The sequence below is a fragment of the Beta vulgaris genome, chromosome 3 (assembly GCF_026745355.1).
Source record: "Beta vulgaris subsp. vulgaris cultivar EL10 chromosome 3, EL10.2, whole genome shotgun sequence".
Taxonomy (NCBI): Eukaryota; Viridiplantae; Streptophyta; class Magnoliopsida; order Caryophyllales; family Amaranthaceae; genus Beta; species Beta vulgaris.
In genome coordinates, this window is record NC_079204.1 from 12,349,769 (window position 1) to 12,375,907 (window position 26,139).

General features: G+C 35.8%; 2 protein-coding genes and 1 non-coding gene across 6 annotated transcripts; 1 reads left to right on the top strand and 2 right to left on the bottom strand.

Annotated features, from left to right (window-relative positions):
* Positions 1-8,450: 8,450 nt before the first annotated feature.
* Positions 8,451-14,426, top strand: LOC104906644 (U-box domain-containing protein 35). Of its 4 annotated transcripts, none has more exons than XM_019252444.3 (10): positions 8,457-9,029; positions 9,535-9,747; positions 9,925-10,046; positions 10,140-10,261; positions 10,453-10,649; positions 11,137-11,465; positions 11,727-11,828; positions 11,915-12,343; positions 12,433-13,188; positions 13,869-14,426. In XM_019252444.3, the coding sequence occupies exons 2-10, from the start codon at positions 9,561-9,563 to the stop codon at positions 14,070-14,072; spliced, it is 2,448 nt and encodes an 815-aa protein (XP_019107989.2). In that variant the 5' UTR covers positions 8,457-9,029; positions 9,535-9,560; the 3' UTR covers positions 14,073-14,426. The 4 variants fall into 4 exon arrangements, with proteins under 4 accessions (XP_057249579.1, XP_057249578.1, XP_019107989.2 ...); XM_010695430.4 differs by having other exon boundaries at positions 8,457-8,763; XM_057393596.1 differs by having other exon boundaries at positions 8,451-9,747; positions 11,158-11,465.
* Positions 14,427-15,517: 1,091 nt separating this feature from the next.
* Positions 15,518-15,603, bottom strand: TRNAM-CAU (transfer RNA methionine (anticodon CAU)). The gene is given in 2 exon segments: positions 15,518-15,553; positions 15,566-15,603. It is a non-coding gene; the product is annotated as a tRNA-Met (tRNA).
* A 2,400-nt stretch (positions 15,604-18,003) lies between these two features.
* Positions 18,004-23,619, bottom strand: LOC104906645 (cellulose synthase-like protein D4). Its single transcript, XM_057393597.1, has 7 exons — positions 23,037-23,619; positions 21,887-22,270; positions 20,659-21,463; positions 20,140-20,544; positions 19,679-20,019; positions 18,927-19,489; positions 18,004-18,398 (listed from the first exon to the last, which is right to left on the bottom strand). Exons 1-7 carry the CDS (start codon positions 23,510-23,512, stop codon positions 18,004-18,006), a joined length of 3,369 nt encoding a protein of 1,122 aa, XP_057249580.1. The 5' UTR covers positions 23,513-23,619.
* Between the last annotated feature and the right edge of the window lie 2,520 nt (positions 23,620-26,139).

Sequence of the window (26,139 nt, forward strand, 5' to 3'; positions counted from 1 at the left end):
TTAATCTTAACAAGTTGTTTCGAAAAGTATTGTTGCCGCTCTACCAAAGTTATTGTATATTTGCATTCATGTTATGTTGTGTAGTCTTTTTGAAACAAATGGAGTAGTATATTTGTTAATATCCTTAATTTTAAGAGGTTAACACTATGAGTATATTAGTTTTAACATTTTCGGGTTCTGAAAACGGAATCAATCACAAATTAATTTCCTTTCTTCTTATTTGGTTCAACTCCTTCTCACAATTCATTACAACTACCTGGTATTATTATTGACATCCCTAATTTGTTATATTTCCTTCTCCCTCAAGTAACAAAATCCATCTATTGGTGATAATGGTCATGTTTAATTTGGTAAATGGCTTTTTCATTAACTTTTGGCTTTTGTTTTTTTTTAATTTGGTCAAACAGCCAAAAAAAGTGTGTGGTTATTGGCTTTTTGGTTGGCTGAAAAGGTGGCTTTTAAGCCAAAATAAAAAAAGCTGCATGAAGTAGCTTTTTGGATTGGCTTTAGGCTTGTTGGCCTAAAAATTCTCTATTAAACAACCAACAACCACAACTAATTTTACCAAACACTTTTGCAAACAACTGACTTGAACAACCAACTCAAAAGCCAATACATACAGCCAATGCTTTCAGCCAGTCAAACAAGCAAACTAAAACAGCCAAAAGCCAATAACCAACAACCAACAACCAATTGCCAAACAACGCCAATGATTACACTTTCTTTCTTTTTAAAGACTTTAACCAAACACGATAAAGGTAACACGTTTTGTTCCGATTTCACTTCTCTATTTGATTCCATTCTATGACTTTGACCAAACATGCTCTATATGTGATTACTACTTTCAAATGGAAGAGCAAGTGATATCTCCATCTTTCTTCAAAAATTTTAAAATATTTAGACAACTTTATACCTTTTTTAAATAAGTAGGTAAGTAAAAGTATTTTACAAGAAGAGGCAAAATAAGGAAATCCTCTTATAAGTGTTGTGACTCAATTCCAATTCTCAAAAGGTAATATCAATAGTAGTAGGCCATACCAAGTAGTACTTGGTCTAGTGATTTGGTTTGTATCTCACAATCTCACTAGAGGCACTTTGGAGGTGGATATTTCCCTTTACCATTTCCCCTACTCCCAAGAGACCTTGCCTGCAAACCCGAGTCGAATTAACCTGTGTGAGGTACCTATTCAATTAGGACACTTAGTAGGCCATATGACCTACTGCTCTTAAATCAATTTTACTTAGGGGGGAGGTATAGCAATTGAGTTTGTAGCTTGTATCCGTACCATGTCCAAAATAACTTTATCTATAGTCTAGCTTAATTATACTGTTCTTTTCGTTATGTTGGCATGTATTAACTGAAGGGTGCTTAATCATTGAATACACATTTCTTAATCAAGAAAATATTAGTTAAAACTCAAGTGGAGACCTTTTATTATATTAAAATAAAAATTGGAAAGTGAAGAAGTAGACAGGATAAAAGCATATTCCAGTACTTATCAATGACACTTTTTTTTTTGGTTGCATGTTGACATAATCTTGTGACAAAACGTACTTTCTCCTAATAAATACCAAAATACTTACTCATATTGCCACTAAACGTGCTAGCACTATTTTTGTCAACTACATCGCTATCCTTGATTAGCTATACATATAGTTTAGTGAAAAATACTTACTCAGATTACCATTTATATTTGACATTAACATAGAATTCATATTGTTATCAGTATTATTATTGTTAGTATTATTGTTAGTTATTATTATTATTGTTAAAACTATTATTATTATTATTATTATTATTATTATTATTATTATTATTATTATTATTATTATTATTATTATTATTATTATTATTATTATTATTATTGTAAATATGATAGTTTCTCGTAAAAAAGAGGGTAAGTAAGATAGTTATGGACAAAAAAATCCTTATTATTATTATTATTATTATTATTATTATTATTATTATTATTATTATTATTATTATTATTATAATAATAATAATAACAACAACAACAACAACAATAATAATAATAATAATTATTATTATTACTATATTTCTGGGGTTTGTGATGTTAGAAAGTTACACCATTTATAGCGTGTTTTTTATTATTATCTAACTATTTAATTAACCCTCGGTTTTTATTTATCCTCTTGCTTTTCCTATCAAAATATTTTTAAATTTTTTCCTATATATAATATTACCTTAACAAAAAAAGTAAGAGAGAATTACCAAAAATAATAGGAAAATCAATGCACTAAAAAGTTTTATTTAAAGAACTCACTATTATATTATGGTTTTAGATGTCTCGGAAGGTTGAAAATTAATATGAACATTTTTGTTGTTTGAAAAAAGAAATTGATGCATAAAGCATAACCTTAAAGTCAGAAGCAAAAATAAATAATATTAACAATAAATAGAATAGAAAGAGCATTATACGTTTTTATTACGATATATGATGTTAATTATGATATTAGACCTATTTAATTATCGGTAATTTTTTTTTGAGGGATTTAATTATCGGTATGTATTTACTTGATTACCTGAAAGTTCTTCACTGAAGAATAGTGAAGATTAAATGTTGTTTTTCTTTCAGTTTAGTGAAATGGCACTAGTATTGAACGTGCCAATATGTTTTTCCATGTAATGCTGAAACTTAAAGAGTGCTAACCCTTCTTAATCACTAACAGAAGGTATCTTTGACAGTTCAACAGAGAAATTGTCAGAGAATTATAGCTGAAAATATGGAGGAAAAAAGGGAAAGAAATAGTATCAAAGAAAAGTCAGATGTTTTTTCTTTTTCCTATTAACAACAATGAAATGGTCATCCACTAATTATCAAAAAAAAAAAAAAAATGGTCATCCACTCGTATTAATTTATTTACCCTTCAAAAATATAAACTCCTATTAATTAATCTTTGAATATTAGAATTCTATCAAAATATTATATTGTTTCTAATTATTTTTCACCGTTATTATAGATATTTTCTCTAATCCAATCGTGTGGAGATTCATTCTCATTTTTAATGTGAAGAACATTCTCATGTGATCTTACCCCTTATCCTTATTCATAAGAGTTATAGCGCGTAAAATTCATTCTCATTTTTCATGTAAGTATGCATTATCATATGAACTCACTTATCTCTCTATATATATATATATATACATATTTTTTTTTTTTTTTATTTTTGACAAAGTTATAATATATATTGAAAATATAAAGAGTTTTATTGAAGGAGCAGCTAACACATGGTAAAGAAAAAAGAGAATAAGCTGTGAGCAAGTTTACATTTGATCAGGTCTTGGTCAAAATGCATTTCTCATGTCATGCATGTAAACAAACAATAAGGACAAACAAATTTAATTACGTGTAAAATTATAAGTTATGCATTATTATTAGTTACATTGTGCATAACAAAAGAATATAGGGGAAGTACGTAATATTCTCTCCATTTACTAATGATCTTCAATTCCTATTTATTGTAGCAACGTAAACCAAGGTAAAGAAGAGAGAGTGTGAAAGTTAGTTTTTTTTTTTTACAGTCGGTTCTTTTCATTTTATTTATACTTATTTTCAGAAATATAAGAAAAGTTCAGAAAAAATAAGAAAAATAACTAAAGTTCTGAAAAGTTAACAAAAATAAGGTAAATATAACAAACCCTTAACGTGGTTGTAAAATAGTATAGAATTATGTAGGTGCAAAAAAAGAAATGTAGATGCAACAAATGGAGTAATTAAAATAGTGTCGAAAGGGAACAAATCTTTAGCAAATAAAGAATACTATAAAAGTAGAGATGACCAACAGTGCGGGCCAATCCAACCCATCTAGCCCAGCCCACCTCGTGGGTCGTGGGGGCCTGGCTCGCAAAAATTCCGGTCCAGCCCAACTCGAACCGTGAAATTGGTGGGTGTGTCGTGGGCTAGATTTCTTGAGCGTATTCCACCAAAGCTCGCTACTAAAACCGCCCAGCTTGGACCACGAAACCGGTCCAGCCCGACCCATGAACCGAACCAGCCCACTCCAAGTAAATACTGAACCAAATTTTGTATATTTTAATCAAATTGTATATATTTTAATCAAATTGCATATACTTCCTCCGTTTTTTTTAGATGTTATACTTTTCAAATTACGGACTCCTAGGTAATTTTTGGAGAGGAGAGAGATAGAGAGAAAGAAAACAAAAAGGTCCCATGTGAGCATGTGATAGGAGAGAGATAGAGAGAAGTTATTACACCCAAAATAAAAGTATAACATCTAATTCAAAATTTCTTAAAATAGAAAGTGTAACATCTAAAAAAAACGGAGGAAGTATTATAATTCAATCAAATTTTAAAATAATGAAATTATTCATTAATATTAATAATTGTATATATTTTAATTCATTTTAAATATTTCATGTAACAATAATAATGAATAATTTCAATGATTAAATAATTTTGAAAAAAAATTCTCACACCGGTCCGCCAGCCCACTAGACCCACGAACCGCTAGAACCACTTCCTAAACCGTGAAAAACCGGTAACAGTGTGGGCCAAGATTTTTTGGCCCGCGGACCAGCCCACCCAACCCATGAATTTTACGGTCCAGTCCTGGACCGTGAAATCTCAGCCCAGTCCGCTACGGCCCACGGTCCGGCTCGTCCAGCCCCCACCAGTGGCCATCACTATATAAAAGTAAGAAAATATTTTGAAACAAACTTACACAGACAATAGCAACATCTTTAAACTAATGAGAAAGTACCATTACAAAACAACACGTCATTAGAAACCTTATTTTTTCTGCCCCAACTTCGAAACCCTAGCCCCCTTCATAGTAAACCACCACCGCAGGCTCGCTGGTGGTCACAGGGTTGCCAATGAGCCTGCTTCTTATTCTCTTCTTCTTCGCCGGTGACCCCTGGCCTTCCCCTTCCCCTCCCCCGTTTCCCTCCCCTCTATTGTCGTGTCCCCTTCCCGCACCGTGTTCCCTCATTCAAGTTCGTTTCCCCTCCTCATTTTCGTCGTTTTCTCCCCTCCCCTGTGGTTGCTTGGGCTTCTCTGGCCTCCCCTCCCACGTCGTCGCGTCGATTTTCCCCCCTCCCTAGTGTTTGTCGCTGTCCGGTTCCCTTTCCCGCAGGTATATTGGTCTTCCTTTCCTCTTCCCTCCTTTGTTTTTGTATCGAAATCCCCTTTCTCCTCCCCCTGTTTGTGTTAGGCTCCCCTTTCCCCTCCCCCTTGGTTATGTCGGCTCCCTTTTCTTCTTCCCTGTAGGTGTCGGGCTCCCTTTCCCCCTCATCCTTAGTTATGTCGGACTCCCCTTTCCCCTTCCCTGTAGGTGTCGGGCTCTCCTTTCCCCTCCCCATGGTCTTCGGGCTTGACCTCCCCTTCCCCCCTATTTGTTGGAATTTCCCCTTAGTTATGTTCGATGTCATTATGTTGGTTTTTAATTAATATGCTTGTTAGATCTCTAAATAGTTGGAGTTAGTTGTTTTTTTTCGAATTGCTACAACTGGTATTTGTGGTTGGTTGTGGCTATCGTCACATGTTTGTCAGTTGGGTAAATGATGGTAGTGCATGGTTGTAATAATAGAATATGTAGTGTTTTTTGGAATCTGTGATGCGAGAAAAGGTGACTCAAGAGGATTGTGAGCGTGGACGAGGCGATGAAAGTTTTTCATGGTTGGGACGTATGTATTCCAGTTTCGTAAACCAGAGGTGTGTTCGAGAGCTCATATTGTTTAGCTCTCTTTCTCGCTTGGCATTAACCTTCATGATCCTTGCCTTGACAAATTCAAATCTGCAGGCGGCACCCCAGTTGCATCTCGTGGTTTTCAGCACGCCCTCTCAACTGCGTTTCTCCTACCTAATGGAGAAACTTGAAACACTCTCTTTCTTCGTCATCTAAAAGGCAACTACCTACCCTATCTAAGTCCAGTGCCGAGATTGAATATCACGGAGTTGCCAATGTAGTCTTTGATTCTTGTTGGATCCGTAACTTATTACTCGAAGTACATTTTCCAGTCAATAAAGCAACCCTTGTTTATTGTGATAATGTAAGTGCGATATATCTATCTGGTAACCCAGTCCAACATCAGCGCACTAAAAATATTGAGATGGACATCCATTTCATTCGTGAAAAGGTCAAACGTGGCGAAGTTCGCGTCCTTCATGTCCCATCCCGTTATCAGATTGATTGCAGATATTTTCACTATAGGACGACTTCCGCGCGTAATGTTTGATGATTTTCGAGACAGTCTTAGCGTCCGCCAACCTCCCGCTTCGACTGCGGAGGTGTAATAGAATATATGTAATTATTCTTGTGATATTGTAAATCATCTATTTATATGATGTATATCTCCTACATTAGTTAGCCATATATTACATGATACTCCTAGATTATAGCCATGATAGTAGATTATATTCATGTATATAATGTATCTTTATCAAGCAATACAAGGGAATTATTTTCTAATAAGAGAGAGGGGGTAATGAGTCACTAAAGAAAGTGACTCTTCTAAAGATCATGAGCTCAGAATCCCAAGCGATAGCAGATTGTTGGGATGGCTCATGCGCGACATGCAACGCTCGCCATTGGTTGTTCATTGTCTGGATCGTGAACGACATTCGCTTCTTCTACCATTTCCATCAGCCATCAGGTTTTTGACTCCACCATCACAAGTATCGACCAACGACGCCCTCCTCCACAAGCGTCCCTTTATCGGTTTTGCTTATTTTTGTTTTAGATGGAATGTAAGAGCTCATAAAACCCCTTTAATTTTCTTCGTTTGAATTAGATTTAATTGTATTAACATTAGGCTATACTTCCTTTTTTAATTAATGCATAATTTCTCATTGTCAAAAAAAAAAAAAGACAGAATACCATACCACTGTACATTACAGCTTATCAAATATGCCCATTAATAATATTGACTCTCAGCATATATTTATATGAAATACTAAATTTTATGATAAGAGTACATTGATACGGCGTCTGCTTGATTTTACGGGTCATTGTGGCAAGAAGAAAAGCGCACTAAATTTGTGTTGATTGAGCCAATCTTTCAGGAATTAAGTTCATAATTATTATATCAATTCCAATCACATAACCTAGTTTGCAAGTACAATTAAAAAGAGTGATAAAATATATAATAGAAGTAGTTCTTACCCGTCAAAGGAAATGAGTTCACACATAACTGATAACTACATAGCTAGGTATATTCTAGTATTTTATTATCATGCAAGCAGTTACCTTGTTGCATAAGATATTATAATAATAAATTGGTTTGGAGTAAACAAAAGAAAAATATATTGACCATGCATTTAATGTAATTTACTTCCCTAAAACAGTACTAAGGATGTTATTAGTTTTATACAATAAGGTGATGGCGTGAAACAAAGTGCAGGCGCTAAGTGCTTAAAGCTAAGGTTATCCGCTAAGCCTAATCGCAATCAACGGATCTTACTTAGGTATTATTCGATTTATCTACCAATATCATGTCCAAGTGGTTAAACCCAAAAAAAAAACTTGCTTGATGTAATTTGGTGATGGTTGCAAGGTCTAATTTCCTGAACGCTCAATACTTGGGGTCGGGGTAGAGATTCTCTTTACCTTTTCTCCATACTCTCAAGTATTCGGCCTACATATACACTAGACCAAAAACACTGTGCTGTTTGAGATCTAGATAGAGTCATTCTCTTTACAATTATAAAAATAGTAGTTGAGAAAGAAAGAAAAAGAACCTATCAATGAATTAATTTATTTTTATAATGGACGAAAATATGTTTTTGTTCAGATTATTTTTGAAGCTTAAGGTGGTTGAAATAATAATGTAACCATCTAAGTAGAGCCATATAGATTAAGTTAGGTCCAATTCAACCAAGTCAAAACAATGATATGTAGGGACATGAGAGTTTGTGCTTTTAAATGATTCAAATTCGCCTAATAAAATTGATTTGAACTATTGACATTTTAATTTTCCCTTTTTATGAAAGTTTACAAATTATCAAATACACATACAAGCAAAATCGTCTTGTAATGACTTTGTTTTCCGTCAAAGTATCTAAAATGATTTAAGACTAATGTGTTATAATAAATAACTCAATTATCAACTTATTTAAGAAATTACTTCAGATTTATTTAGTTGTATTTCTTATGCGTTACTTTATTTCGATTTCTTAATATAATTTCATTATCACTATCATTGACTAAAAACAATTTACTAAAGAGTTCCAAACTTCTATCCAACTCCATGAATCAACAACATTGAGAGCTTATCTACCCATGCAAAGTGGAAGCGAACTCCGACAATTTTAGGTGTTATGTATCTTTGCAAGCAAACTCCGACAATTTTAGATGTTATGTATAAATGTACTTATGTATAATATATCGATTCTTGACTTTCTAATATTATTTCTTTTATAAAAGTGTGGTCCTTGACCTTTTGAGCAACAAATAACAATATTTACAAAACCATTAACATTTGGCACTTCAAAATTTTCTTTCTTCAAAGAATATATAACTAGTTCATTGTATAAGTAGTTCTAAGTTGTCCTGAAAAGATGGCATGGAAACTAGTCACTACAAAAAAACAATAAAATAATGAGTTAGAGCAGTTATTACTCGTTAAAATATTGGCGCCAAATTCTAATAAATTATATGAAATGAAATAGTCAACTGTCCCCTGTTTTCATTAGCATTGAACCATTAATTAATTACAGAAAATTCATGGCGTTTTTAGAAACGACGTGCTTAGATTTTTTCAGATTAAACGTCATCTACTTCGTAATTATTCTTCTCTTACATAATCACACATTCTTCTGCATTTCAGAATCTTCGTTTTTTATTCTTTCTTTTTGTTTTTTTTTGGGAGTTGAAGACTGTTTCTTTCAAAAACAGAGGAAACACAGAGAGAGAAAGAGAAAGATTGATCTTTCTATTATCCTTCTTTTTTTTCTTGTGCTTATTCTTTTTTTTTTCCCTTGTTCTTATTCTTTTTGATACTAAAATTTGATACTTGAGAGAACCCATCTCTGAATTTTGATAATTAGGTTGGTAATTTTCTTTATAATCTACATTTTATGGGTTTAAGTTGGAAATTAATTTGTGGGTATCTGAAATTTAAGATGGGTTTTGTTTGTTTTTGATCATATTAAAAACTCATTTGCATTTATTTAAGTTCATCGGAAGGAATTCTACAGTTGCTGATTTTTTGGAAATTGGTTGAAAATTTACTTTGTTTTTAATCAATGTGGTTTTGTTTAACAGTTGGAAATTTGAAGGTTTTTTGCAAGTTTAACGACAATTGATAGAATTATGATGAAAATTTGGTTGTAATCCATCCTTTTGTTAGCTTTAGTGCCACTGTTATATAGTTTGCACATTACCTGTTTGTTGAATTGCTAATGTGAGACAATGTTGGAGTTTGGGTTATGAAGCCGAAATTACTCGTGTAATCTATCACATATTGCTTTAAAGTAATGTTAGGCATAATGTATGAACCCAAATACTTTAATTTATACATGGATTCAGCTGACACAGTTTACTTGCTTGCAGGATATTTGAAAGTAATTTTGGTTTTAATGGAGCAGAAAGATGTAGGAAACGGAAAAGGATCGTCTGATCCACGAGTAATTGCGATAGCCTTGAATGGCGGTGCTAAAAGCAAATATATTGTGAGATGGATAGTGGAAAAATTTATACCTGAAGGGAAGGTTGCATTCAAGTTATTACATGTATTCCCTAAGATAACTGGGGTTCCTACACCAAGTAAGTTTTATTCATCATCCATTGATTTTGGAAATTACTTAACAAGATGGGAATTTTTGATATGTTAGTTTGAGATCATTTGTATGATACATAGTTTAATCTAGAATAAATTGTCACTTAAGATGTTTGGTTATATATCTCACGTAGACTTTTTGTTGACTGGTTGATTGCTGCTAGTGGGAAATCTGATCCCTCTTCCGCAAGTGCGAGATGATGTAGCAGTTGCTTATAAGAAGGAAATAGAGTGGCAGAGAACTGAGATGATTCTACCATTCCAAAAGGCGCTCATTCAGAAAAAGGTTAGCATAAAGCTTTAATCAAAATTAATCGTAATGTTACATTATAGCTAGCTGAACATAATTAACCACCGAATTACACGCTGCTTTGTATAGGTTTCAGCTGAACTTGTGTTGATAGAAGCAGATGATGTTCCAAATGGGATATCAAGGGAAATTGCTAAACATGGGATTAAGAGTCTAGTCATAGGAGCGTCTTCCAATAGCTTGTTTGCAAGGTAATGGCCAATGATATCTGTAAAGCATGGTGTATATGCTACTTCTATACTTCTACTGTATGATGTAGCTTCTCTTGGAATTTGTTACACATACTTATTTGAGAACATCAAACTATTGTAAAGCAGATTGTTGTTAACTTGTTATGTTGGACCATTGAATTGAAATATAACATTCCTCTCATATTATGCAGAAGAGTGAAGGGACAATTGCTATCATCTGTGATCTCAGATTGTGCGCCAACTTTCTGCACAGTCTATGTTGTCTCAAAAGGAAAGCTAGAGGCTTTGCGTCCATCAAATACAAAGACAAATGGGAACGCTGTAGAGTGTGACAGCCCTGCAACCAACTCTACCAACAGTTCATCAAGATACACAAACAGCACATTCGGTAAATTCACAAATAACCTCACTATCTCCTTTTGAAGTGTAGGAAACGAATTAATCGTAATCTGTAGATATTTTGATATACATAGAACAGATTGTCTTATATCCTTGGGAAACTGATTTAGACCCCTTCTCTTAGTAGTGCCGGGATCATTGGAATTTTTGGTCTATTCTGGCAGCATGCTTCTCTTTCTGATAAACTAGTAATCTCTTGCAACTTAAAAAGAATGATTTATCTGGGCTGCAATTTTTCTATTTCTGAATCAATTACTGTTACGATGCTGTAAACTCGAATTTCACGATGGAAAGAATACTAACCATTCAAAAGAAGAAAATAATATATTGACCTCTTTCTCCAACATGGGAAGAGTTGGATCTGCATGGACTTATAGTAGGTTATGTCCTGGTTTTAAGGCAAACTTTGCATTTATACTTGTATTAATACTATTATTTGGTGAAAAGTAACTCCCTAATATTAGCGGTTCTAACAGACCCTGGATCGAACTATTCAGAGTCTCCTTCTTCCTCTCCTCCTGGGCCAGTCAAGCACCCTGATTCTCTTACGTGTGTGAAAGCTGGATATAATAATTCAGGGACGAATTCAGCTGAACTTGCTAGTTTTCAATCCATTAATACAAGGAATGCAGATGAAGCTTGCAGCTCCACTGTTGGGACGCTTACAAGTGAAAAGTCTAGTTTCAAGACCACAAATGGAGACAATGAGTCCTGGATCACAGATCAAGTATCCAATGGAATACCTAGCTCTCGCTGCGGTCAAGCATCTGCCTCAACATCTCAGTTAGCTTCTTCTGAAACAGAGGTCAGCCTTTCATAGTAAAGTGTGTAACTCATGTACTTGGTCTATGTTGCTTGGACTTGGGTACTTGTGTTGGACATGGGTATATGTTCAAGTGTTTGACCCAGCTGGCGGCTCTTTAATTAAAAATTTATACTTGAAGTAGAATGAAGAGTCCATGTAACATAAACTTGAGAAAAAAATAATTTCAGATTCTATTCTAGAATTCAGTGGATCCTTTTTCCTGTTTGTTCTGGAACCCTAATTTGCTTCTCATGTTAATAGGTGAACATTAATCTAGAACTTGAGAAGATGAGAATTGAACTGCGTCACATACGCGGCATGTATGCCATAGCTCAAAATGAAACAGTAGATGCGACAAGGAGGGTGAGATTTTAAGACAAAATGCATTTTGTTTAGCCCATTTGATGTCTTCTAGAATAACTTACATTAGTTATACTATCTATTATCAGCTAAGTGATCTAAGCATGCTGCGGAATGAGGAAGCAATGAAGCTCAAGCAGATAAGTGAAAAAGAGAAGAAAGCACAAGAGTTGGCGAAGCTTGAAAAAGAGAAATTTGAATCTGCAAAAAGGGAAGCTGAGTATGCCAGGGGACGCGCTCATAGAGAGGTCATGCACAGGAGAGAAGCAGAGCAGAATGCTGCCCGAGATGCCAAGGAAAGTGAGAAGCTTAAGAATGTTCTTGGAGACCCTGTGTATCATTACCAGAAGTTCACATGGGAGGAGATTGTATCTGCTACTTCCTCTTTCAGTGAGAAACTCAAGATTGGAGAAGGATCATATGGATCTGTGTACAAATGCAAGTTGCACTATTCAACAGTGGCCATAAAAGTCCTCCACTCTAAGGAGGGCGCCAAAAACAAGCAGTTCCATCAGGAGGTACTCTTGTTTTTCCTTATTACTCTTCTTAATAAGGCTTCTAAATACCGAATTTTGATATTTGACTGAGTATTGTTCTTTGATTTCAGTTGGATATTTTGAGTAGAATCCGTCATCCTCACGTGTTGCTCCTTCTTGGAGCATGTCCGGAACAGGGTTGCCTGGTATATGAGTACATGGAAAATGGAAGTTTGGAAGACCGGTTGTTACAGAATAATGATAAACCTCCTATACCATGGTATGAGAGGTTTAGAATAATGTGGGAGGTCGCATCTGCCCTTGCTTTTCTGCACAATAACAAGCCGAAAGCAATTATCCATCGTGACCTAAAACCAGCTAACATCTTGCTTGATCATAATTTGGTAAGCAAGATTGGTGATGCTGGTCTTTGTACAATGCTGAATTTGGAGCCATCTTCTCTTTCCACTTTGACCTTATATAAAGATACAAGCCCTGTCGGTACACTTTGTTACATAGACCCCGAGTATCAAAGAACAGGACTTATCTCTATGAAAGCAGATGTTTATGCTTTGGGAATGGTCATTTTACAGCTATTGACAGCAAAACCTGCCGTAGGTATAACCCATGTAGTTGAGGATGCAATAAAGGAAGGTCGCTTAATGAAAATATTAGATAGATCCGCTGGAAGATGGCCCCTGAGAGAGACAGCTGAAATTGCTCTACTAGGTTTGCAGTGTGCTGAGCTTAGACGTAAAGATAGACCTGATCTGAAAAGTATTCTTCCTGCACTTGAAAGAATCAAAGATGTTGCAGAGAATGCCCGTGATTTGGCTGCTAAGATCCTAATTGCACCACCAAGCCATTTCATCTGCCCTATACTTAAGGTATTTCCTTCTCGATTTCCCTCTTTGGAGTTCATATTTGTATGTGCAAGAGTTGTTATTGATTATTTAAGTCCATCTTTGGGATTTTGGTCTGTGGATCAACAACTGTGCACACAAAAACAACTTAGATCTTATGCTTGGAAGCATGTCACCCATCATGCTCCCAGTTGCATATTTTCTTTGTTATTTGGAGGTTCTGTTGTATGTTCAAATTGAAGAACGTGGACTCATCATAAAAAGAACATACAAATGTGTTATAAACTTAAAAATTAAGCAGCAGTATGCTAAAAGCATATGCAAGTGCAATGAAAAGAACATGCAGATACATTGATATATAGAACTTGTAGATGCAATGAAAACATACAACTTGAAGCATGAAGCGCATCCTACTCCCGTGTATAGAATCTAAATTATTATACATAAGATGTAGGAGGATCATAATTATTCAACTTCGTTGTGCAATTCTTGTTAGTAAATTATTCAATCTGTTAAAGCCTTGATCTCTCCACCTGATTTTTTACTCTCCACATAAATTGTATTGATCAATTTGGTATTTTTACTAGCATCTGATTTCAATGTTCTAAATGGATTGATGGTACTGAAGTGCAATGAATCTTTTAGAAGTAGACTTGCAGAACTTGTGCATTGAGTTGATTGTTAGGCCTTTATTCTGGTAACAGGGTGTCATGGACGATCCTTGTGTAGCCTCAGATGGATACACTTATGACCGCAAAGCAATCGAGATGTGGCTTAAAGACAACGACACTTCCCCAACAACGAATTTTCCTCTGTCAAGCAAAAACTTGATACCAAACTACACTCTTTCTTACGCGATAACAGAATGGAAGTCTAAAAGAAGAATACAAAATGGTAATTATTCATGATAAATGTCATGCCAAGTTTTTTCTTATTCTACAATTTTGTAGATTCCCTGCCTACCAATTCATGTAAACTTCATATTGATCTCATCATGTGTATGATTGTTTGCACTGATATATTTAGCAACAAGATGGTCATTGTACAGCACCCAGTAGCTCATATGTAATTGAAACTTGAGCCATAAGAACATGATCTTGGACATAAGTCACATAACACAGTAGCTTCTTTAACCTTTTTTTCTTTGTGGGAACTGGGGGGTTTTCTTTTTTTTTTTTTTTTCTCCCATGTGCAAGCACAAAGGTTGTACAATATGCTGTACATCTGAATTTTTTCTGATATGAGATAAAGAATTTCATTGAGAGTTGAGACCAACATCTATTTAACTTTGCAGCTAATTAAGTCTCTTTTTTTATATTTTATTGTTCGAATTTTAATTGACTACAAATGACATATCACATAACCTTGTAAGGCGGAGGGAAAAAACCCACATGGAAACCAAAAGTTTCACCATAAACAAATTACCACGATACCAAAAATTTATCATACACTCGGATGTGCTGTGATTATGATACACTAAAGGTTATTTTTCTGCTCATTGTTCATTTGAAATTATCCAAACGAGCAAATTGTACTAAAAAAAGAGATTTAACATGAGCAAATGGGAAAAAAAATTAGTGCATAATATACTCGAATGTATGATTAATAAACTCTTACAAAGTTGCAACACCTTAACTTGGAGGTGACGAGAACTTTCCCCCAACTAGTGAAACTCCGTCACTAAGCGTCCATCTGATTCTCAAATGAGGGTTCATCACAAATAAATTTTTTTACTACAAAACACTTGTATGACCAATAAAGCACTATAAATCTCAAGATGACAAAAATTGTACCTTCCAACCATCACAATTCACAGCCATTCACATTAAGGATCATTGGATCTAATAGTATGGGGTTCAATTCTTGGTGGAAGCAAAAATTTCAATAGTATTCAAAAAGGGGGTCGGAATTGTTGGGCCTTTGGGTAAGTGCCTAAGTAGCCCTGTGCGAAAGCAGCCCAAATGAAATTTATCTTATCACGGTTCTCGAAAGGGGGCGAAAAATATTTCACAGCCATCCACAATACTACCAAGATTTTAATGTAGCACTACAAGAATACAAGGTATATGCCGCCACCAATCCACATTCATCTAAAATATTTGGTGTTATTCCTTTCAAAAAAAAAATTATTTGGTGTTATAATTTTAGATTAAGATATTAATAAATAAAAATTATAGATCCAAGGAATAATTTAGGCCTAAAAATTAGGTCTTCTTAACATGAAAAAAATAGCTTAAAAAGTTAGGTCTTCTTAACATGAAAAAAAAATAGTATGATCTATGAGGAGATGCCTCAACAGTCAAGAATAGGAAATTGAAAAACGAAATTAATGGAAGATTATCATTAAAATTAATGGGGTGAGAGAGGCTCGAACTCTCGACCTCAGGATCACCCACAAAGCTATGAGACCTACGCGCTAGCCAACTGCGCCACCACCCCATTTATATTCGTTGGATTGTTGCTGTCACACTAATTCTGACCTGTGTAGTTTTAGAATTGACTCTTTGTTCATACTACTATTACCTCTTTGTTAATAATACCTTTACAGAGTTTGAAACAAATTTAAATAAATATTTAGAACGATATTTGTGGTCAAAGCAAATTTTTACACTCGCTTAAAAAAGACAGCCTCCAATAAGAGTTCAGTCGTTGTAGAAAGTCCAGTCTCTCTTCAATAGAGACATTCGGTGCCAATCCGCCCAAATTCCTATGATTTTTAAGTCGCGAATTTAAAAGGGATTCTCGGTTGTCCGAAATGTAATCAAGAAGCAACAAGTGGACACACCAGCGGCTAGGTGGCAGAGAAGCTCTCTTCTGATCTATTTTGCCGCAGTGTGCATTTTATATTTTGCAAACAGAGAGAATACCATCTTGAAAAAATACATTTAATATTTAAATGCAGCCCCTGATGAAAAGAACAAAAAAAAAAAAAAAATCTTTGTCACACTAATTCGTACCATTATTTTTACTACTTAATCTTATCAATTTGTGTCAATTGTTCTTTGTCATATTTATTTAAAAGAAGTTTGTTTAAATCTAAGGGGGCGTTTGGTTTGGGGTAAACTGGAAAGGGAAAGGGAATAGAACCTCTTGATTCCTTTTGATGTTGTTTGTTTTGGGGGTTTCTTTTCCTCCCCTTTCCCCTCCTTACCCCCAAATCCCTCTAATCTGATTACCCACACCCCCCCAAGGTTTCACATTCCCTTTCTTTGACTCATCATTGACCACCTCCTTCACCATCCAACCACCACCATCAAACCATCACAACCTAACCCAATCATTACCACCACTAGACTCCTCCACCTACTCATTCAACCACCACCCAACCGCCACCAGAACCGCTTCCTTGACCACCACCCGCCGACAACCCTAACCCAACCACCGAAACCCTAATACGACCATCGACACCCCTCCATCGTGATTCCCAGCACCACCCTAATTCACCCGCCGAAAATTACCCACCACCCCCGAAACCCATACCACCAACCACGAAACCCACCCAGATCTGAGGAAGGGAGCCCGAAAAAACCAACCATCACCACCAAAAGAACCACCAACCACGAAGGAGAAGAGTACGACCAGGAAAGAGGGGAAGGGTGGCGACCGGAAAAGAGGGGAGGCGGACGACGACCGGAAAAGAGGGAAGGGGGACGACGACCGGAAAAGAGGGGAGGAGAACGACGACCGGAAAAGAGGTGAAGGGTGGCGGTGTTAAGGGTGATATACAGTGGTGGTTGAAGGAAGATCTGTGGTGGTTAAATGTTAGGGTTTCCCTTAGACATTTTGAAACAAACAACCAACTAAATCTAAGGGTTTGGCTTTCCATTCACCTTATTTCCCTTTCTTAAACCCTTTCCCTTTCCCCTTAGTGAACCAAACGCCCCCTAAGAGTTTTTGTTTAAGAGACGACTTTTTATATATATTTTTTGCGACAGACAATTTTTTAAAATATTTTAAGCAACTTTATACTTAAATGAAATTTTTTTTAACACTACTTTTAGCAATTTTTCGAAATTAACTCACAAGATTTCGGTGTTGACTTTAATAAAATAGTCAAAGTGCCCTTCACTTGACTTCAATTATCCCTAATTTTCCCATTTCCCCTTCCCCCCCTCCCCCCTAATCACCCTCTCATCCTTTTTTTCCGTTTCTTCTGCAAAAATTAGACAGTTCTGAATATGATGCTATTCTCAAAGGTGGATATCAAATTACTTCTGTTCTTCAAGATATGATCACTCTTGTGAGCCCTTTCTTTTCCTTTTCTTTTTCCTTCTGTTACATACTTGAACATCTGTTCATGTTATAAATTATAATATCGTACAGATCTTTTTCCTTTGTGTTTTTACTGAAAGTTTTAAATTTTGTGTATGTGAAGATTTTATAAGGTTTTGTTTTGATTGGAATTTGGGAATTGGTTATTGGTTGAGTGAGAAATATTGCCTAATTGTTGTGGAGCTAATTGATGTAATAGTATTTTTGTTTGTATAATAAGGGAATTTTTTATCATACATCCAAAGTTATTTTTATGCTTATTGCTCATTTGAAACCTCCAAATGAGCATACTCACATAATAAGTAAAGCTCCGAATAGCAAAAAAATAGCTTTGAGTGTACCATACACCTGTTATATAAAACAAAAAAACAAAAAGAAAGATAAGAGCAACAATAGGGTTGTAATTTGTAAGAACACAACACCAATATAAATCTCTATAAATTTTAAGTTTGTACAAAACAATTTTCCTAAACCTATTGATCTATGTCACATCTAATTAACCAAAAATCACAAACAAGATGATCAAGTAGAAAAAATAAATCCCATGTATGTAAATGTATATACATATCAAGGGAATGTAAAAGATGAACCACCTGAACCTCCAGATGAGGGAGGATTAATAGCAATATAAAGCAAAGATATTGTAATGGCAATTAAACCAGACCAAACAAACACAATTGTAGGAGTTTTCCTTCTTCTTCCCATCAACCCTTTAGCAAAAGGGTATAAATGAGCTAACACCCAGAAACTGAAGAATGCACCACCCAAGAACTTGCTCCATGATGGTGTTGAGCTATATATTGTCCTAGCAAAAGCATAGCAAACTGATATAATGTTTACCATTGCTATTACTATTGGTGGGAGCATCAATGAACTCCATTTCACTAGGTAAAGTTCCGCGAAAACATCATCTTCATCTTCTGATGCTGATTTTGAGGTCAATGTGAATGAGATCTCGATACCTATGTACAACATAAGGGAGCCATATATTGGTGTAAGTTTCAGATGAGTATTGAATAATGAGACAGTCTTACACTAATTTATTATAGCTTAATCAAGGTGAGCTTTATTGATGCCAAGCTCAACCTTGCTCGTTTATAATTTCTATATACATATGTATGATAGTAAAAACATAGCACATAAATTACAACAGACATAGCAAGACCTCCAGAAAAACAAAGGTTGTAGCTGTTATGCAGCCTAAGGAGTGGGAAATCATATTGGATAGGATTATGCTTCCAAATCGAAAACTATTGATATATGATAAGCATGAAAATTACTATATCTGTTGAAGTTTTTGTTGATTGTGTAAAACTTCGTGAGTCTTGGAATGTTTCCATTAATCAATATATATATAGTGTTTACAAAATAATAATCCTAACTGATAGAGTTGGTTAAATGTAGTGTGTGGTTCAAAGTTCCAATAAGAAAAAATGCGGAGTTATGATAATTGTGGGACAAAGGAATTTGATTGATAAAAATAATCATACCTGCAATGACTTTGAGGAGGCCTTGAATAACAGCAGCAAGATGAGAACTAGTACCGGAAATAAGCCAAAACTGCTCATTTCTCCACCATTCCTCCAACTCAATTCCAGACCATTTTACCTCCAAAATGGCCAAAAATATTAAACACAGCGTCATAATAAGCAAGTACACTAAAAATGTAATGCTAAGCGTCTGCACAATGAACTGCCCGGAGAAGAGCGAGAGCGCCGGAAGGAAGCAGTACATGATGAGGAAGAGGGAGGTGAATGGGTATATTCCTACATTAATGTAGGCTAACCTCTGTAGGAGCTTTAGGCGGCGAGTGGCTAAGAAAGCATTGTTTCTTGAGAAAAAGATTTCCACTGACCCTGTAGCCCATCGTAGCACCTGGTGTAGCCTATCAGTTAGATTGATGGGAGCTGATCCTCGGAAGGCGTCTCGTTTTGTGATGCAGTACACTGAGCGCCACCCACGATTGTGCATCCGGTAACCTGTTACCACGTCTTCTGTCACTGATCCATAGATCCATCCTACTCTGTCTCCCCATTCTGTTTTGTCTTCGTACCTGTGCACGCATTATGTAGCATATCATGTCAAGTATTACAATGATTGTTAAAACAAGGAAAGAAAAGATGTACTTTCTCCGTTCTAACATAAATGAAACGCTTGTCTTTTATGGAAATATTTCCTGAACACCCTGGTTTCTCTTTTCATAGTAATTTACTAGTGTGAGCCTCAAAAGTGATAGGCTTACCAGCAAGAGATAACAGAGACAGCTTCAGCAACAATGCTCGAATCGAGGGGTTCACGAGGGACTCTAAGAGCACCAGGTGGCCTTCCATACTTAACTGCAGGATGGTCAGCTAGTGGACGCCCTTGATACTCTGCAATGGGTATAGATTCTGACAACATCGTTGAGTTCCCAAATCTTTTAGGCAGCAAATTGATATCCAATTCCGGATCCATATCCGATGAATTCAACGCTTGCGTCTCTGTATCTTTGTTTTCGTTTAATGCCCTGTCTGGATTTGGTGGATCGAACCCATATAATGCAAACCGCCTGAACATACAACCCGTGCCCACATAGACTGGACCCTGCATTTACAAACAAAGTAAGTACTGTGAATTTCTCAAGTAATCCGTACTTAAAAGTTGGCTAAACATCATCTATTAGACCAAGCACTAACAAATTGGCTAAACAAGCAAGGTGCAAACCTGAAGACCGTCGAGAGCACGCATGTTTCCATCAAAGAACACATTGTTTCGATTAGCATATCGATCAGACGGATCAATGCCTTCAAACCTCTGAGGAAACTGTATGTAACAAATGTCTTCACCCCCTCGATCAAGCATGAAACACATACCCTCTCGAATGGCCTTACAATTATAAAAGTAGTGATCACAATCAAGGTTGAGGATGAAGGGACCATTAGAGAGGATGGCAGATGATCGCACCAATGCGTTCATAGCTCCGGCCTTCTTGTTGTGGTCATAGCCAGGGCGCTTCTCACGCGACACATACACAAACATGGGGAGGCGTATATCTGTCTCAGAGAAGTCTACGAGCTTGTCATCCGGTGTTCCCAATACTGGGTCTGGTGATGGTGGCTTCAACATAACCTGCATCTCAATGTGTCAATCTTTTATTACACTTCATTTAAGCTCTTCCACTCTGTTATCTTAATGTTAAGTTTGTGCTCATTTTTCTTCAAAGTGAATTAAAAATAGGCATACCTGAAGGATACCTGCATGATCACCCCTGGCATGTTCAGCAGCAGATATAACCCAAGTACCAGGCCAATGAGTTCCATCCGCCATCCAAGTAGCCTTTTGGGCACGAATGGGTTCGGACCGATCTCCCCCACCATCCCTCATTTGTTTCATCATCTTCATCTCCTCTCTAGCATTAAATGCATCAGACCTTCTCCTAATAGAGTCAGGTAACCCGTTAATCCGAACCTTAAACTCATCATATTCCCTCTTAATCTTCCTCCTATCCTTAACAAAATCAGGTTGAAGCTTATTTTTAGTAGGATCACCTTTCAAACAAAAATAAGTCTCTGGATTTCTAGGCTCAATATCATGTTTCCTACAAAATGGCACCCATAATTCTGCAAAACTAGCTGCCTCAGCCATTGCCTCAAATGTTAGTAGAGCGCCACCATCATCAGACACATAACATGCTAGCTTCTCGACCGGATAATCAACAGACAAGATTGAAAGAATGGTATTGGCCGTCACAAGTGGTGGTTCTTTTTCCGGGTCAGCGGTGGAGACAAAAAGATCAACACCAGGTAAGTCAGACCGGCCTGTTGGGTTTGACGGAGACGGTTGTTCGAATTTTTCTTTAAGGGCAACGAGGTCAGTAGACCGATTTATAGGACATATTTTGGGAATGATATCTAGTAGCCAAGAAAATGCAAACCAAATTTCACATATAATGGATATAAGCCAAAGCCATACAGCCTCCTCGTTTGGATTTTTTACACGCCATGCTAAGAATAGGCCTAAAAACACCAAACGTATGACGATCAACAACCTGGAAAAAGAGAGATAAATTAGAGATGAGATATATCTTAGCCATTTGTGATGCACATGCACATTGTAGGTTCTTGATTAGCATTAATTTTTTTTTTTTGATTAAGAAATTAAGTCAGCCCAAGGGCTAACCCCTACAAGGCTACTAGCATGTAGGAAACACCAGTACATTGGCTGGTAAGGCATGCATAGCATGCTAAGGAAATACCCCGATATAATGCTGATAACTAATAACATATATAATATGGGGATACTAATAAGAATTATTTGTTTCATTAGAATTGAAGAATTACTAGTCCTTTTATCTCTCTTTTAGATGCATAATAGTTTCACAAGGACACTAACATATGAACTTTGAAATATAATAGAATGTATTATGTATGTACCACAACTACAAATCTACAATTGCAATAGAAGAAGTAACCTGTAAGGACTAATGACACCACTAGGAATAGGAATAATCCTACTAAGGGGCTTAAAAGGTTTGTCAGCAGCTTCAAGTACACCACTCATACCACCACCATCACCATCATAAGAATCTTCTGGAGGCCAATAAGCTGTCCCATGACCATAAGTTCCCTGCGTCTCATTGAACAACCACTTATTGTGGTCGAAATCGCCGCCTTTCTTCCGGCTTGTCATGCGTCGATCACCATTTGCCTTGTTCGGGGCTGGTAATGGGAGCGCACCACCGGAGAAATCAGGTTGATCGTCGTCGTAGTCTCCAAGTCTGTAAGGCTCTTTGCATCCTGGACATACTCCGCTGCCCTTTTGTGCATCCGTGAAACAATCATTGCATATTGTGAACCTGCATGACTTGTAGTAAATCAAAATTGTTGTACATAATTAAGTGGCGCAACAAGAAGTACTTATTATTAACCAACCTGAACCATTATAAGGAAATCATCTGTATAATAAATGCATGACACAATATCAATTTAACTAAGAATAAGGAGAACCATGCTCCTCGTGAGGTGGCTCCCTATATTCTTATGGACAATTTGTGCCGTGATTAATCTAGCTTATGCTTTTTCCCTAAAAAAAAACTAAGAATAAAATAAGAAAGATCCTAGATAATAATTAATTTCCTAGAAAATGAACTACGGAACTACCCAACGGCCAGCATATTTATGTTCCTTACCCTGCTTCCAAATTATAAGGTTTAGGACAACTACCATTTTAACCCTGGATAAAAAAATAAAAATAAAAAACAACCTAGGTGGGTAACATTTGATCATTTACAATGTGTGCATGTTAATTAGATACAAGGTGATGTTGAGTATATGGGATAAAGGCGATCGCACAAGATCCTCAAATATTTAGGACTCCAAATACGCTTCAAAAAATAAGTACGTTTTAATTTTCTATCGAAAGCTCGACAGACAAAGGGGTAGTCTAAATCGACTTTATTTCCCTCCTTATGAGATTGTGATCACCTCCTACAAAAAATTAGGGGAAGAAGGAACAAACCCTAAAACAAACTACGAATTCAATAAAACGAGTAGTAGTAACACCCATAATGTACTCACGGACAAATGACAGTATGAAAAATTAAACCGTCCCTTATAAGATACCTGCATTCGCAAGGATACACCCGATTCCCTCGATCATCTTTGATGGTCTCACCATCACACACAGGCATTTGACAAAAACCTGCCTTTCCACGAGCCACATGATCCGGCTGGTTAGAATCCGAATCAGTAACCTTATCCATAAGATGAGCCCTTGTGACACTATTGAACCCTCCAGTGAATAATGAGTTGGACACATATTGTTCCTCAGCTTTAGCCGCCACAGACGAGCTTTCCATAGGTTGATTATCTCTATCTGGTGTAGGAGGAATGTGCACGGTGTAATTCATGTAATCCCCTGTATAGTCCCCTGACATGTCAATATCTTCCCTCGACAATGTCACGTACCTCCCACTCGACGTTCGCCTCGCAAACTTCACCGCTTGCCCACCGTTGCCACCAGATGAGCTTCCGCCACTCCCCGAGCTCCCTTGGTTACGGATACTACCCTTCTTCGGAGGCTCCGTAGGTGGCATCATCTTGCTTTTTTTTTTCCTTAACTTTCTATTGTTATTCAGTGTCTAAAGATGACATGAGCTTCATTAATTAAACCTTAGGATGAAGGAAAAAATGGAGGTTAATTTGGTTGGAGAAATTCTTGTTTTGTTGAAAATGAGGGGAACAAAGTTAGGGAGAAGCATAGGAATGATAGGTTTGCATGGGGAGAAGACTTGGTCTTAGAATGTCTAGCTGGTTTTTTTTTAAGTTTTTTGCCTCCACTATTTTCTAGGAGTGTTATTTGTGGTTAAAAGGATTTGTAGGCTTAATTTTTTGACGTGAATCTAGGTATGTTTCAATGTTGTTTGTAGGCTTTGTAGCATTGCATGAGATCTTGCTAATTATGTAATCAAAATCTTAGTAGTATATATATAGAAGCAAGATTACAGATTGCTATGTATATTGACTTTTGTCATTTCATTGCTTTTTTTGTTTTTACGATAGTTATATCATTGCTTTGTGCCTGATTAATTTTTGAAATAAAATGTGGCTTAAAATATTATATTTGATAGGGTTGTGTTATATAATTAACATCTTTCTATTGAAAATTAAAATAGAAGTTTCAAAGCGTCAAGTACAATATGATATATCGTACGTTATATGCATGATTAAAGTATTTAGAATGAAATTCAAGTATAAAACTCAAGGTGGCAAATACATTCTACTATTCTAATATTATGATATGAAGTATATATATGTTAGATTATTATACCTCCAAATTGATGTCCATATCTACCCCAAAGGCTCCAAAAAATGGAAGTATATCATAAATTATGTAAGAGAAGGTATTGTGTCAGACTCGTCTGACACAATACAACTGGTCGGACCACTTCAGTTAGAAGCACTTGTGCTTCAGTTAGACGCACTTGGGTTTCAGTTGGTCTTTGTTTTTTTTTAGGTAGTCTTCTTTTTTTTTCAGTTGGTTTCAAATTTTTTTAAACACCAACTGAAACATATAAAACACCAACTGAAAGAAATAAAGAACTAACTGAAAGAAATAAAGAACTAACTGAAAGAATAAAAAGACCAACTGAAAGAAATAATAAACGAACTGAAAGAATACAAAAACTAACTGAAACAATACAAAAACCAACTGAAATTAAAGAAAAAAAGAACTAACTGAAAGATTATAAGCATTAACTGAAAAAATGTCAAAAAAGCATAATACCTTTCTTAAACCACCGGAATCCCTAACTCTACATATACTTCATAGTAGTAGTACAAAATGAATGATTTCAAGCAACAGAGTAAAATCTAAGTTAAGTTCAAGCAACTCTTGGGTTGAACCAAGCCAGATATCTCCCCAACTGCATTATTGCAATATGATTGAGCTTTTTGAAACTCCGGCAAACGACGACTTCGCCGGAGTTCGAGGTTCATCGCCGGAGATTCCGTCAGAAAAATGAGAGAACTTCACGTGCGAAATCGAGAGGGGAAATTGGTGATATTGAGGTGGTCAGAAAAGAGAGAAAGGAGGTGTGCTAGTTTTAAGAAGCGATTTATGGGGCCTTGTAGTGGTAATGGCAACAATAGTACAGAGTGGGGAGAAGAAGAAGAGAAAAGAGAAAGTGGTGCGTACAGAGTTTGAGTTTTGGGCTCAGCCCGTTTGACAGTAAGTATTGGTCAGACGGTCTGACCCAATACTTTCACATTATGTAATAATAATCCCGCACAGCAGATTGCAATTGATGTCAATATAATGTCTCTTCCAAAAGTAAAAACATATACTATCAGATATTAACGTTTAAAACCGTAAAGGCACAGTGTGACATTCTATTAAGGGAAGCAAGGCTTGATGTAGTTATTAAAATAAATAAAATGTGAGGCACCTTATTTTAAAATGCAAAAAAAAAAAAAAAAAATCTTATCTTGAGTGAGACTTTTTATGTCACTCCCCTCCCAACATAGGAAGAAAAAATCTATTGTTCCATTTTTTGTATTATTATCAGTGTCAATCAACATTATAAGTCATTATCAATTATTTCTTTGTCTTATTTATATCTTTTAAACAAGAAATTTGTGTAAATTTAATAATGAGGACCAATAATATTGAGCTAATTTTTTTACAAAAGAAAAAAGGACTTTTTGTATATCTTTACCTTTTGTAAATTAATATCATTATTTATTTACAGGGTTTTCTATGGGGTACCCTATATTTTTTAAAACTCTACGTTGTATCTATTATAATTTTTTGTTCAATATAGTATCCTTCAACTTTTTTAGTTTTCTCTATGGTACCCCTATTATTTCTTATTCATAACAAATGTCAATGTGAAAACTTATTGACCCACCTACTCCGTCATTTTTTAAAATTCAATGAACTTCTTTTTTCTGACTCCAAAATTTTGCTTCTAGATCCTTTCAACTTCTAACAAAATTATGTAGATTTTAGATTTAAAGAAGCAACAATGAACTTATAGGTCCAATTTTGGTGTGAAATTTTCCCTCCAAATATTGGGAAACAAAAGAAACTAACAATCACCTTAGCGTTGACTAACATAGGATACCATAAAGAAAATTTAGGAAATCGAAAGGTACTATATTTTTTTTGGGACCCCCACTGGGAACCTGATGATAAGATGAAGGGCTCTGCCAGATTGAAACCTCT

Excerpts from the sequence above, each read along its gene's own strand:
- LOC104906644 (XM_057393595.1), top strand. The coding sequence starts at position 9,459 with ATGTTAGGCATAATGTATGAACCCAAATACTTTAATTTATACATGGAT. Across the intron at positions 10,047-10,139 it reads AGGCGCTCATTCAGAAAAAG|GTTTCAGCTGAACTTGTGTT; the intron begins GTTAGCATAAAG and ends TGCTTTGTATAG. Across the intron at positions 13,189-13,868 it reads TCATCTGCCCTATACTTAAG|GGTGTCATGGACGATCCTTG; the intron begins GTATTTCCTTCT and ends TTCTGGTAACAG.
- LOC104906645 (XM_057393597.1), bottom strand. The coding sequence starts at position 23,512 with ATGATGCCACCTACGGAGCCTCCGAAGAAGGGTAGTATCCGTAACCAA. Across the intron at positions 21,464-21,886 it reads GGTGTCATTAGTCCTTACAG|GTTGTTGATCGTCATACGTT; the intron begins GTTACTTCTTCT and ends CTCTTTTTCCAG. Across the intron at positions 20,020-20,139 it reads GTGCTCTCGACGGTCTTCAG|GGTCCAGTCTATGTGGGCAC; the intron begins GTTTGCACCTTG and ends TTGTAAATGCAG.